Source organism: Apis florea, unplaced genomic scaffold (assembly GCF_048593485.1).
Source record: "Apis florea isolate Af1SG1 unplaced genomic scaffold, ASM4859348v1 contig_3696_pilon, whole genome shotgun sequence".
In the NCBI taxonomy this organism is placed as follows: domain Eukaryota; kingdom Metazoa; phylum Arthropoda; class Insecta; order Hymenoptera; family Apidae; genus Apis; species Apis florea.
The window spans coordinates 2,071,776-2,085,031 of record NW_028256809.1 but is presented as its reverse complement, the minus strand read 5'-3'; the positions used below and the strand labels follow the sequence as shown (position 1 = coordinate 2,085,031).

At 26.4% G+C, this 13,256-nt stretch overlaps 2 protein-coding genes and 1 long non-coding RNA gene across 10 annotated transcripts in view; 1 reads left to right on the top strand and 2 right to left on the bottom strand.

Moving 5' to 3' along the window:
* LOC147656534 (uncharacterized) overlaps positions 1 to 1,492 on the top strand; it is a 53,313-nt gene extending 51,821 nt beyond the window's left edge. Inside the window, exon 3 of the long non-coding RNA XR_015294280.1 lies at positions 1,026 to 1,492. This is a non-coding gene — a long non-coding RNA (uncharacterized LOC147656534). The remainder of the gene's footprint in view (positions 1 to 1,025) is intronic.
* Positions 1,493 to 6,931: 5,439 nt separating this feature from the next.
* On the bottom strand, positions 6,932 to 8,465 carry zetaCOP (COPI coat complex subunit zeta). 7 transcript variants are annotated; one of them, XM_012491805.3, is made up of 7 exons: positions 8,347 to 8,433; positions 8,147 to 8,256; positions 7,689 to 7,934; positions 7,467 to 7,600; positions 7,297 to 7,387; positions 7,154 to 7,162; positions 6,932 to 7,063 (listed from the first exon to the last, which is right to left on the bottom strand). In XM_012491805.3, the coding sequence occupies exons 2-7, from the start codon at positions 8,231 to 8,233 to the stop codon at positions 7,016 to 7,018; spliced, it is 615 nt and encodes a 204-aa protein (XP_012347259.1). In that variant the 5' UTR covers positions 8,234 to 8,256; positions 8,347 to 8,433; the 3' UTR covers positions 6,932 to 7,015. The 7 variants fall into 7 exon arrangements, 5 of the variants coding, with proteins under 5 accessions (XP_012347259.1, XP_012347260.1, XP_012347261.1 ...); XR_015294279.1 differs by having other exon boundaries at positions 6,987 to 7,063; positions 7,455 to 7,600; positions 8,347 to 8,428; XR_015294278.1 differs by lacking the exon at positions 7,154 to 7,162 and having other exon boundaries at positions 7,455 to 7,600; positions 8,347 to 8,428.
* A 295-nt stretch (positions 8,466 to 8,760) lies between these two features.
* Positions 8,761 to 11,846, bottom strand: Sqor (Sulfide quinone oxidoreductase). 2 transcript variants are annotated; one of them, XM_086914681.1, is made up of 9 exons: positions 11,593 to 11,846; positions 10,755 to 10,869; positions 10,533 to 10,641; positions 10,223 to 10,447; positions 9,952 to 10,152; positions 9,643 to 9,852; positions 9,365 to 9,551; positions 9,060 to 9,306; positions 8,761 to 8,953 (listed from the first exon to the last, which is right to left on the bottom strand). In XM_086914681.1, the coding sequence occupies exons 2-9, from the start codon at positions 10,865 to 10,867 to the stop codon at positions 8,881 to 8,883; spliced, it is 1,365 nt and encodes a 454-aa protein (XP_086770807.1). In that variant the 5' UTR covers positions 10,868 to 10,869; positions 11,593 to 11,846; the 3' UTR covers positions 8,761 to 8,880. The 2 variants fall into 2 exon arrangements, with proteins under 2 accessions (XP_086770807.1, XP_031774942.2); XM_031919082.2 differs by having other exon boundaries at positions 11,737 to 11,839.
* Between the last annotated feature and the right edge of the window lie 1,410 nt (positions 11,847 to 13,256).

Below are 13,256 nucleotides of genomic sequence, written 5' to 3'. Positions count from 1 at the left end.
GCGAAATTCTCAGAAAGATAAATTGATCGAAACTTGAAAATTTCTCCCTTCAAGAAAAGATTAAATTACACGATAAATATTATATGATAAAGATGAGAGTAAAAAAAAAAAAATCTCACGGATAAATTATTATTAAAACTTGGCATGGTTAAGAGAATAATCGAGGAAGAGATCAGCCAGTTTCGCAGAACGATTTCCAAGGCGTAAAATCTTGAAAGGAGCTTCAGGTAAAAAGGAACAGCCGCCGGGGGCCATGATGGCTCTGACCTTTCTCGCTTATCTGCGAGGCCAAAGAGAGAGAGATATCCCGGGTCAATACTTCTCGGGAGGGTTTCCACGAGAAAAGAGGGGATTGCTTCGCCACCCCTCGTTTCTCTGCTCGCCGACGATTGGCGGTGGCAGGAGGCGGGATGCTTCTACAAGGGTGGAAACAACAGATAGATATTTGATTGTACGAAACAACTTTACTCAACCATCGGACCCACGCTTACGTTTGCATACGATAAACTGGTAAATAATAGAAGGATATATCATTCTTGGAACACTGAATTTTCTAATATTATCATTCCTTTAATTTTATAATATTCGAACCTTATAATGATCAAGAATGATTGTTGAGATCCTGATTCCTATTGCTTAAGAAAAGATATTTTACATATCGATTCACGAAATAAAAGGTTTGCGTATAATATAACTTGTGCAGTTATAATTCTTCCTCTCTTAAAAAGAGAGATTTTTTTCTTTTAAATTTTACACAAGTTGTTTTAATTGTTGGAAGATTCTTCTCGGCATTGTTATTTACTATGACAAATTCTTACATTTTTCCTGTTTCAACTCGTTTATTTTCAGCACAATAATACACGTCAGACACGCTAATTTTAAAAAGTATTTTTAAAATTAACAAACGAAAAATCGTTTAAAACCTGACCTTAAAGTTTTATTATACATCCTTATTATTTCCGTCTCTATCGAGGAATATTTAAATTTAATTTCAATGATCGTGATTTATCTTTTCTCTGGTTAAGCTGGCAAGAGCGGGAAACGACTCACCACACCTCGTTTCAGTGCTCGACGACGATTGGTTCTGGCAGATCCCGGAGGATGGAGATAGAGAAGGTAGCGCAGAGATGAAAGCGGTAGAAAACGTTGCGGGGTGTCTTCGAGGAAAGAGAAAGGAAGGAGATGGAGGAGAGACGAGGACAATGATCCGCCCTTGAGATCGAGGGTTGAAACGCCATCATCAAGCATTCATAAGGTGTAGCAGCTTGTTTATTATACTTTATACCGGATTCCTTTGAAATAATTGGTGCATACGAACTTAACGCTAAAAGTGTGAATAATTTTAAAAATCCCCTAGAATTTACTATTTACTTTTTTGTTGTGAAGTTGGTGCGGTATGTTTTGAAAAATATCTCGTATTAATAACATATTTGGTTATTAGATATAATGGAATATAAGAAGTTAGAAGTAAATAGATATTGAAAATCGTTAATTTACAATTATTTACAATTAAATACTAAGGTCTAAGAATATTTTAATAGTATTTATATATTTAAAGAGAATAATTTTTAGTTATATTCGGTATCAATAAATAATGTTGCTTGATGTCCATTCTTTTTAGAGATATTATTTATAATATATAATGAATATAAAATTTTTCATTTTTTCATTTTTAAATTAATATATATATTTAAATACAAAAAAAAAAAAATATTTCTTTGCTAACTGAATATAAGCAAAGAAAAATAGTTCTTTGTATCATTAAAACTTTTCTTCTATTTAATTATTAAACAAATTACTTTATTTACTATCTATTATTTTGTATTTTAAATTAGATTCTTTTTTATTAAGGTACCTACCATACAGCTGTCTATAAAATTGATGGTTCTGCGAGATGACTCTTTTATCCTCTCTTTCAGTAACTAATGATGTGGGCTGAACGATGCTCCATCCTACAGACACAAGGAAAATGATCGTCATCCATCAACATCGAATCGATACCATGACGCCATTCGATTTTTCTTGCAGGGAGAATAATTCTAGTTCGAAGAAAAAATTATCTTTTTTTTTTTTTTTTCTATTCACTTATTTAATATTCGTTTAAATAACTGAAAACTATATTCTTCGATTATCTCTTCAATTTATCATTACTTCTTTAATTCATAAAAATGTAACGTTTTTTAAATAAGATCTTCTTGAACCTGAACTATATTAAAAAATTTACATTTTCCAAATTATATCATTCACCTATTTAACACGTTCACAAAAATTATCCAAAAAAAATCTCTCATTACGTCTTTTTCTACTAGATACTTGTCTCTCATTTAAAAGTTACTTAATATCCAGTCAATTTTATGAACGAAAGAGTTTCAATATCGTTCATTTAAAGCAGCCATCAAAACCGTATCGAATCCTATTCGTGAAATGATTAAATTCCATTTCGACGAGCGATAATCTCGATCGGTTTTAATCACGGTTTTTCGCTTACAGCCGTGTCGTTTCCGCTTGTCATCCACGGGCAAACGGCAATTTGGAATCTCTGGCTCGCATAAAACTCGCAAATGGTGTAGCATATGTGGGTATAACACTCCCCAACGTGTTGTATAAGGGTGTTGTCACCAGCCGGTGGCTGTGTCCGTTTTGTCATTGCAATTTGATGATCCAACGTCCCACTGGGGTTACATAAATATTTGTCTGGTAATCCCTTGTCTGAATCCACTTGCCTTCTCGACAGCGTAATCCCCTTTGTTCCAACTTTTATCCATCGCACCCTTTCGTTTCATTGCAGTCCTCGATCACGATACACGTTTTGGAATAAAAATGTTGGTCCTGTACTGTAACGAGGATGTGCGAGATTGTGTATGATGAATATCTAGTATTTTATTTTCTACGTACAATACGAAATGTTACACTTTTGTCTTTTGTATTCTTGATTTTCTTTTTTTTTTAAGTAAAGTTAGATGTAAAATTAGAATGTTATACTAAAATATTTTGGAAAAATTGTACAAATTGTATAAAATAATAAATAAGTTATAATAGTATAATTTCCTAAATAAAAAATTTGAAAAATTTCCAGTATTGATTTTTGAAGTGCAATAATGCTAAATTTTGAGTCAAAAAAATAGTTTAAAAAATAGTTATTATTCATCGAATGAAATTTAAGATTGTAGGTAATTAAATTACATTCATACAGTTATTCTTTTGCCTGTAATTCAATATATCATGATGATAAAAATTAATGATAGTAATAATAACTTTTTTAGAGTCATGGATAATAAAATCCGGGTCATAGATTTTACGCTAGATTAATTTCATTAACAAGATTCAACCCTTTCTACACCCTTGTTTTCCACAGACAACAGCAGGTATGGATTACCCTTTTGACAAGTGTAACAGATCCCCCCAAAATAATAAACAGGATTGTTACCATATGTAAAGAATATAGATGATGTCACGATGACAATGTGGATGAACAACTTATGTCGATCAATTTATCAATTTGATCATTTTTTCAATTTATCCATTATCCATTTATTATTAAAATTGTAAAATTGTATTTCTTGTGTATATATTAATATTTTCTAAAGATGTTACAATCAAGTTATCATATTTTCATCACATTTCTATAAAATATTTCTCTTCATTTTAAGATTTTCTGATATTTCATATTACCACTTTTTACTTTGTTTTCTTTTCTTCTATTTCAATGTTTTTCATATAAATATAATTTCAATATTATTTGCCAATAACAATAATATGATATAATACAGTGGCATATGTCAGTAAATTCTATAAATCCTCATCTAATCCCATTTAAAGCGATGATCATGTATAATGCAGTAACTTCATCTATCGGATACAGAGTCATTGAAACATGATTAATGGCTTTTATGTTTCTCTCGTCTTCTCTTAACGTTATGTATTCCCATAAGAGAATTATACCATGAGGATTTATATCGTATATCGACTCTATACAAATTCTGAATTTCATAGAATGAAATTATCTATCTAATATGAAATATTAAATACCATCAATATGTAGAAATATTGAATTTGAGAGGCTGAGAATTATAAAAGTATAAGCTCGACCATTAAAAAATTAAACTATGCTATAATAATTAAGTGCAAGAGATCGAAACTAGAGGATATAAAATTTTTCTTAAATCTTCAATTTATAAACTTCTCAAAACAATTTGCACGAATCACACCATTACTGTTCTCAATTCTCCATTTCTGAAAGACGGAGAGAAAAATTTAATATTGCATATTAAACCCGCCTAGACTTTAAAAATGCTACTATATGCACACCAGAATGAAATAAATAAAGCGAATCCATTATAAATCTTTCTGTTTCGGTCAAAGGATAAATCATTATCGTCAAATCAAAGAAGCAACGTTGGATCAAAAGTTTTTCGATAAATATTTCTTTTCACGACAAGTGGAAAAGTTGTAGAATTAATTTGATCGCGAGACCGGCACACGACTCTCCACGTCAAAGTGTCGTCGTTATCAACGTCCCGTTCACCTCTCAGCTGACATACAATAAATCGTGGATCGACATCCTGCCGCAAAAAAATCGCGCCAGAGCGAGAGAGAGAGTGGTCGTTCTCTCCTGCAATCTCCAGGAAAATGAACGCCATAAATAAGCACGGTCGGCCAATAATTCCGTCGCGATCGAGCAACAAGAGTTTTTCATCGGTGCAGTCAGAAAGGGGTGGCGGACACGAGTGGAACTAGCGATGGATGGAACCGACTCGATTCCTTCCTTGTTTCGTTTCCGTTTCAAACAATAGGTTCCTCTTAATTGCGATTAATATTATTGGTAAAATTTTAAAAATTTTAAATGGAAAAAAAATAAATCTTTCTTCGTAATAACAATAAAGAAATTTGAAACAAATGAAATTTCATAGATAAATCTCACAAATTAAAAGTTTATGTTAAGTTTGTCTCATACAATTTGTAAAATCGTAAAAATTGTTTATTGACCGATAATAATTGGCAGATTTATCGGTAAATTTATAAACATTATAATAGTAAATTAATTAATAAATATAATACAATATGAAGATAAATTATTTAAATGAAAACATAGTAAATTTTTTATTACATATATATTTATGAATAATATTTGGAGATTTGTCTAGTAAAATTTACTTATAATTTTAAAATTTTTAAATTAAATTTAACTATTAAAAAAGTAAAAAAAAGAAAACCTATAATTTATAATATTTTAGAAATAGAATTAAAATGAGTTAAATTAAAGATCGATGAATTTTTTTTTCATATGAATATAAAAAGTGAAAGCTTAGGACAAATGGGTGTTGATCCCATCGCTAGCAACAAGGGCAAAAGTGCGATTGTAGCAGAGGTGGAGATGCCAATGGTAGGAGGATAGTACGACGTGTATTGTAATCAAATCTAAAATTCCCAGCGCGGAGGAACCCAATGAAAGAGTAACCAACGGACACAATCGAATCGGGCTACTAGCTTGTCACCTGACTTCAAATAAGCGACCACTGTCCTGTGCTCTCTACGTGCAGTTATCTGCACACCTTTAGCCCTTCTTCCACTACCATTCGACCTCAGATTTCCCTCGGGATTGAGAATAAAAAAAATTATCGCACCCCTTTGCTTCCTTGAAACAACTCTCACTCCTCCAAAACTTCGAAAATTACAAAAAAGTTTATTTTCTTAATGATAAGAGAAAATATATTTTCGAAATTCGATCAAATATTTGTCCCAATTAAATTTTACTTATTTTTCTTTTTATTTTAAAAGATTGAATGGAACAACAAGAATATATATATATATATCTTGAAAAAATAATTTGTGAATTAATATTTTCTTTATAATCTTTCATTAAAACTATGATATTATATCAATGTTGTTTCATTTAATCACTTATATTGGATAACGGTTAAATAATTAATGCATGTTTAAATAATTAATTGCATGTTTTAGGAATACTTTAGAAGATTACAAATAATACTTTAGAAGATTACGAAATAATAGATTCAAGAATGACTCAAAATTTCTTTCCATTTTAAGGAATCAAATTTTCGTTAATTTCACTGTTGTCAAGAAATGTTTCAACATCAAAATATTCCGTCATATTAATATCAGAATATATATACCTTCTACTATGATATTAGTATGTAAGTATAAACAAGAAGAAGAAATAATGAAAGAAAGACAGAAATAAGAAATGAATTGGATAATCAGCGCTATCACAAAATTAATATAATATAAATAAAGAATATACAATAATATAAAGTAAGAAATAATTATAAGTGCTATCTTTTGAGTATCAAAAATATTTTTTTAAAAGCAGAATAATATAGATTAAGAAATAAGAATTAACGCCATCTTTTGAGATTTTAAAAAAACTTTTAGAAAAATGTCTTTGACATTCAAAAGATAACGTTGATAGTCAATTCTTATATGTTTCCTATTTGTTTTTTTTTATTTGTATTAATTTCATCTATAACATTTTAGATGGCGCAGATTTTATAATTCGTTTTTTAAACATATTTTTTAAACATAATTTGTTTTTAATGAATTTATAGATATAGCATAATATATTTTAATAAAAATACTATTAAATTATTTGACAAAAAATCAATAATTTCAGAGATATTTAATTATTATAAATAAATATTTCAAATTAATAATAATTTATATGTTTAAATATTTTTTTATAGAAAATGAAATATATCGATTTATGCAAAAATATATAACTCTATTTAAAAAAATAAAATTCTCTATGTATGATAAATATACGAAATATATGAAATATTCTAGATATAAAATTATGTGAAACAAACAAAAAATAATATCACTAAATAATTTTATAAAAAAATTAAAATTAAGTGATATTTATTATTTAGAAATATTAAATTTGTAAAATTTATATTAAAACTTTCAGAACATGTAATAAGCAATTTTTTACTTTTTTATATTTTAAAATAATATTTCGTACAATTGAATATTTTATACGATTTTTAATACATAAATCTTATTTTAGTAATGACCACTTGAGTTGTTCCTTTGCAGATTGCAAAACCTAGAACAAAAACAGAATATTTAATGACACAAATGAAAATCTTATAAAAAAGTGTTGATAATTCTGCCTTCTAGGATCACAAAAACTTACAATCAGAGACTGTGCGAAGAATGTAGAATGATGCATGAACACAAAGTAAAAAAATCGAAAATGTTTCTATGTGGTATAAATGGACATAAACTTTGCTATGCCATTAAATCAATAAATATACTATACCTAATACTAAATATTACCTGTGCAACTGTTTGTTCTCCAAGTGGAATGTCATCAGTTCTTAATGCCACCCTTTGAACTACACTTGTGGCATCAGCATCAAGAATTATTCTAAAAAAGATTATACATTTGTAATGCTCTTTTTATTAATGTTAATATTTCACTTCGATATATATACATTTTTATTTACCCTCCATCACAAATTTCATCCATTGCTAACATGACTATATCTAAGCTATCTAAAACAGCTTTTTTTTCAACATTTTTTCTTAAAATTTGACTTACTGAATCATATAAACAATTTAATACACTCATTAAAATCAACTAAAATAAAAATTAGAAATTACTTAGATAGAAATATTTAATCATTTAAATAGAAATATATTTTATCGTTAATATAAATAATATATACCTCATTTTCATGAGAACTTCCCATAACATAAAAATATAAGTCTACATTACTCCTATAAACACATGTTAAACCATCCAACATAATAATTTCTGCATTTGCTCTGTGTGTTTTGTTGAAAAGATTTTTTTCAAATGTCTTTTGCTCTTTTGATGTAGGAAATATATTTTTATCATAATATTTAGCTAATATTCTATTGCCATCATTGTCCAGAATGGCCATACCCTTGACAGTATAAAGTGTTGGTTCCTATAAATATAAATATTTTATATTAAAACAAAATTCATAAAAAAATCTTTCCCATGTATGCACCCATGTTGCACTCAAAATTTTGTTAATAATCACGCATGCTACAATGAATTAAAAGAGGTTAGGAAAACTTTCATTTAATCATTGTCTAAATAACAATAAGAAATGGGAACAAATATGGAAAATAAACTTAAAATCAATAGAAATCATACGCGTTGCCGAAAATCGCGATCCTGGTCACTCTGAAGCATTGAAGAGAGGTTATGTTGCACGACTTTCGATGATCCAGCACGATTCATGATTATGATTGCACGAGACAATACTTACATCAAGAATATATTATTAAGAAGTGGACTTTGCTATGCAATTTATGTAAAAAAAAAAAAATTTTAAATGCACATTAAAAACCTACCAATAACTGACCATCCATGTTTACATCAAACTTGACGTGTCAATATCCAGACAACTACATGAATTGGATTTTCCAATCGACTAATTCGATTATTTGATATATCGAAATAATTATAATATGATTTTTAATTTCTAAAGAATTATTATATTCAAATTAATCAAATATAGATTATTTAAATTATAAAATTAATAATTAAATATTCATTATTATTTAAATTTCATTATTATATAAAGAAACAATATTGTAATAAATTTGATATATCATTTATAAAATAAAATATAAAGTATTTAATTATATTTCAATTAAAAACATCATAAAAAGAATGATTAATGAAATAATAATTGTTTTGCAATAATTATATTTTTGGAGGAAAAATGGACATTTTTTATTTTATTTTTCAAATATATATATATATTTATTTTAATATATAATATATGAATTTATTAATAAATAAATTATTAATTATAATAGATCTTTAAATTTATATACAACTAAATTGAAAGACATTCACTTTCCATTTGATTAAAAATTATTTTAATTTTTGACTTCTTTCCTTTTTATTACATCTGAATATTTTCGTAGAAATTCAGGTCCATCCCATTTGCCACTATAAATTATAATAATATTATAAATTGATAAAATTATATTCGTCCTTTTGTATAAGAATCGTGAATTCATTTTTATAAAAATTTAAATATTAATAATAAATTTACCGAGTCATTAAAGTCCAATATAAAAGCGGAAATATATAAGCTTTAAGTATAAATGTAAAAAAATATTCTCGGCCTTGATTTACTGGAAAAGTTTCCAATGGTTGTAAATTATAATCAAATTCTGCTAATATGCACTTTCTATAACCAGTAACTAAAGGACAGGATGAATAACCATTATAAGTCATAGTCATTGGTTTACCAGCTAAATCGTCCGTAATATTTTTATATAGTATTTTTCCTTGAGCCGCTATAAATAAAAAAAATTTTAAATAATTTTTCATAATTATTAAAAAATTATATTATACCTATTGCTGCCATCGTCTTAGAATTTGGAGCGCTAATACAATCTCCGATTCCATATATATTCAAATACTTCGTGTGACGCAAAGTTTTAGGATCTACTGACAAAAATCCTACTTCATTCGTTAACGAAGGATGTTTTTTCAAAACATCAGGTGGACCCATTGGTGGGCATACATGAAGTAATGAATACTAAACAAAAATATGTCATGAGTTATAATTTATCTACTTATATATATATAATATATATATATATATGCATTTTGCAAATAATAAAAAATACCTTTTCAACAAATGTTTCATTTGATCCATCTAATTTTTGAAATACAGCTTCTTCAGTTATAGGATTTATTTTTACAAGGTTTGTTTGAACATTCACAATAATATTTCTTTTTTTGCAAACATCCCAAAGTGCATCAGCATATTTTTTAACTCCAAATATAACTGGTAAAGCAGTGTTATATACAACTTTTACATTATCACGTACTTTTTGCTTTAAAAAATAAATATGAATATAGTATACATACAATATAATATATATCCACTAAGAAATTTAAAGTAATTAACATAATCTAAACATAATTATATTTACATTTCGAAAATACTCTTCTGCAATATATGCAATTTTTTGAGGTGCTCCAGGACACTTAACAGGACTATTTGGAAAGGTAAATATTGCAGTACCATCCTTAATTTTTGTAATTTTTGGAAACACATTTGTAACAGTATCAGGTCCATAAATTGAACAAACTCCTGACATATTATCTTTAAGACTTTCTACTAAACCTGGTATCTATACATATATATAAAATAAAAAATGCATTTCTATTCGTTTTAATATAAAATAATTTGTCCAATCTCACTTTTTCCCAATGTAATTGTAAACCCATTGCAACAATCATGATTTCATATTGTACAGTGTCTCCATTGCTCATAGTCACTTGATTTTGTGTAGGTTCAAAACTCATTACATTTTCTTGAAACCATTTTGCATTTTTTGGTAAAGTATCTTTCATTGGTTTTTTTGAATCTTCAAAAGATCTTATGCCACCACCAATCAAAGTAAACATTGGTTGATAATAATGTATCTAAAAAAAACATTATTCTATTTAATACAAATATACATAAGAAAATATACAATAACTAAAAAACTAAAAAATATTAATTAAATACCTCATTTGGTTCTATTATAATAACTTGATTTTGGCCTTTAAATTTATTAACAAATTTTGCAGCCATGCTGCAACCTCCAGTACCACCTCCAACTACTAATAGTTTACACCTAAGATATTTTTCATTAACATTAATTCTCATATAGATGTGAAATTTTTTACATACAAATTTTTATATATATATTTATATATATATTTTTTTATATAATAGCATATTACTTACGAATGATGAACATCTCTATATCCATTTTTAATTAATATATGCCTTTCAAAAGGTTTCAAATTATAAATGTTTAAGCAAGACATAGTACAACGTAAACTTCTAATATGACTCATTCCTGAAAAAAATATATAAATTGAATAAATTATATTAATAATTTATATTAATATATTTATTTAAAGAAGTAAATTTATAAATTTTAGATTATAAATTATTGGACTATTTTTAAATCATTAATCGAAATTAGAAAATTATTTAATTAATTAAAATAATTGAAATTATTGAATAAATCAATTAATATTGTAAAAAATTTTGAAAGAAAATAATGATCATTACCATATAATTATAAAAATAATTAATGAAATAAAGATAGCCAGTAACAAAAATTCACGAAATAACTTTTTTTTACATTTTTTATCAATGCGGATTAACTTTATAAAAATCATTATATCATCTTTTTTTTTGATAGATCGAGATCAATGATTAGAATCGAAAATTCGCGAAACATTAAAAATTTCATTTATAAAAATTCATCAATCAAAGAATCACAGAATGTCCAATATTATCGCTTTCTTCCATTTATTTTCATATTAATTAAATAAATCTATCATATTATAGATTATCGAATTCATTTAGTAGAAAAAAAGAAATACATTATTGCTTCATGACCATTATTATAAGTTTTAAAAATTTGATCATCGTTTTACATATAAAAAACAGAAAAATTTTTGTCTTTTCCATTACTTTTTTCTAAAAACTAGCACTTGCAAGAAAAATATTAGAAATTAATAGTGTGAACATTCTGTATATTCCTAAAAACTTAAAAAATAAGTAAAAATACCTGCTTCTTTTTAAGAAATGTCAAACACTCAAAATTGAAATACGTTTGTCGAAATTAAAGTTGAAATCCCTTTGTTAAAATTTATAGATATGTTGTTTTATATCTTTTAAATAATAGCTTAATGCAATATTTAATTATACGTACTATTTTTAATCATAAACAGACAGCACACAGTTAAAATCTATGACAAGATGCTATTACACCGCTGATATATACATCTGCAATAATATCTATTTAATCTTAGAAGAACACGCATGCGTACTTTTGAATTTCGAATAAGCATTAACCTATTCTTTTCTTTTTTTTTAAATTAATATTTAAATATCATAACATAACTATTTTTTCCGATTTATAATCATAAAAGTAAAAAATTTCTTTTTTTAGAGATAAATTTTATTAAATTATCATTTGTTATTGATTAATTTACATATCTTACTTGCAATAAAAATTCAATAAATTAAAATATTGTAATATTTTCCGTTTCTAATATCAAAATATATTAATTGCTTTTGAATTGCTACTGAAAGGAAAAATTTATTTAAAGGAAAAAAGACAAAAAATCAATTTTTATAATACTTTCCTTCATTAATTTTTATATTGAAAAGTACAAAAAAAAGAAAATTTCGATAACTTAATGCTAATAAAGATTATAGTAAAAGATAAAAGTAAAAAGGTAAAATAATAAAGACATATAGATAATTCTTTTAGTCATTCTTTTGCTTCTCTCTTTATTAAGGATAACATTTTAACGCCGCCTAAAACTAGGCAAGCTTAACTCGGATCTTGAAAATCATCAGTCATGAGAGAGAACACAAAGATTTTTCATATTTTTTAAAAAATTTTTCTTAGAAAAGAAGAAAGAAAGAATATATATAAATATATATTCAAGATGAATGTTCATTATGAAATAACAATTGCACTCATAATTAAAAAAATGTATAAACCACTCATTAATTACAGAGTGAACTACTGACTTAAAGAAAACCGTACAATATTAACATCTATTCTATTTTGAAATTAACTTTTCAAAATTCATAGTTATTCATTTATTCTTTTTCCTTATTATTTCTTTAAATATAATTGTATAATTATATTTTTGAATAAAGAAATTTTCTCACGACCAAAGACTTCCAGATCGAGCGTGTATCCACAATACGCAGGCTTCGTGGCATGCATATGAAATACAAATGCATGACAAACGATGATGACAATAATAATAATAAGTATACACTCTTCACGAATCGTCGCTTCTGTTTAATTCCTTAAGAATAAATTTATTTACATCGCAGACACGGTATTTTTTCGGTTATTTTCTATTCGTCTTTTTAAAAAAACTTCTTAATCTTTTATACCGATCAAATTCGTGTATTTTTTTTTTCTTTTTTTTTTTTATTCTTCTCTTCCGAAGAAAGAAACGGAAGCGATTGTTTCCAAAGAAACATATTTTTTGTTCTAATCGAGAATTTATAACTAAATTTAGTCTAATGATCTCAAGCGATCCGTTTCGATCTACGAAAAATCGATCGATAAACGATTACTTATTCGACAAAATAATGCCGAGCATTCAACATTATTTCAATTGGAATTTTCTACATAATTATTTTTTCTTTCTTTCTTTCTTTTTTTTTTCTTTTTTTAATTTCACTTTCACCGTGTCGCTGAAC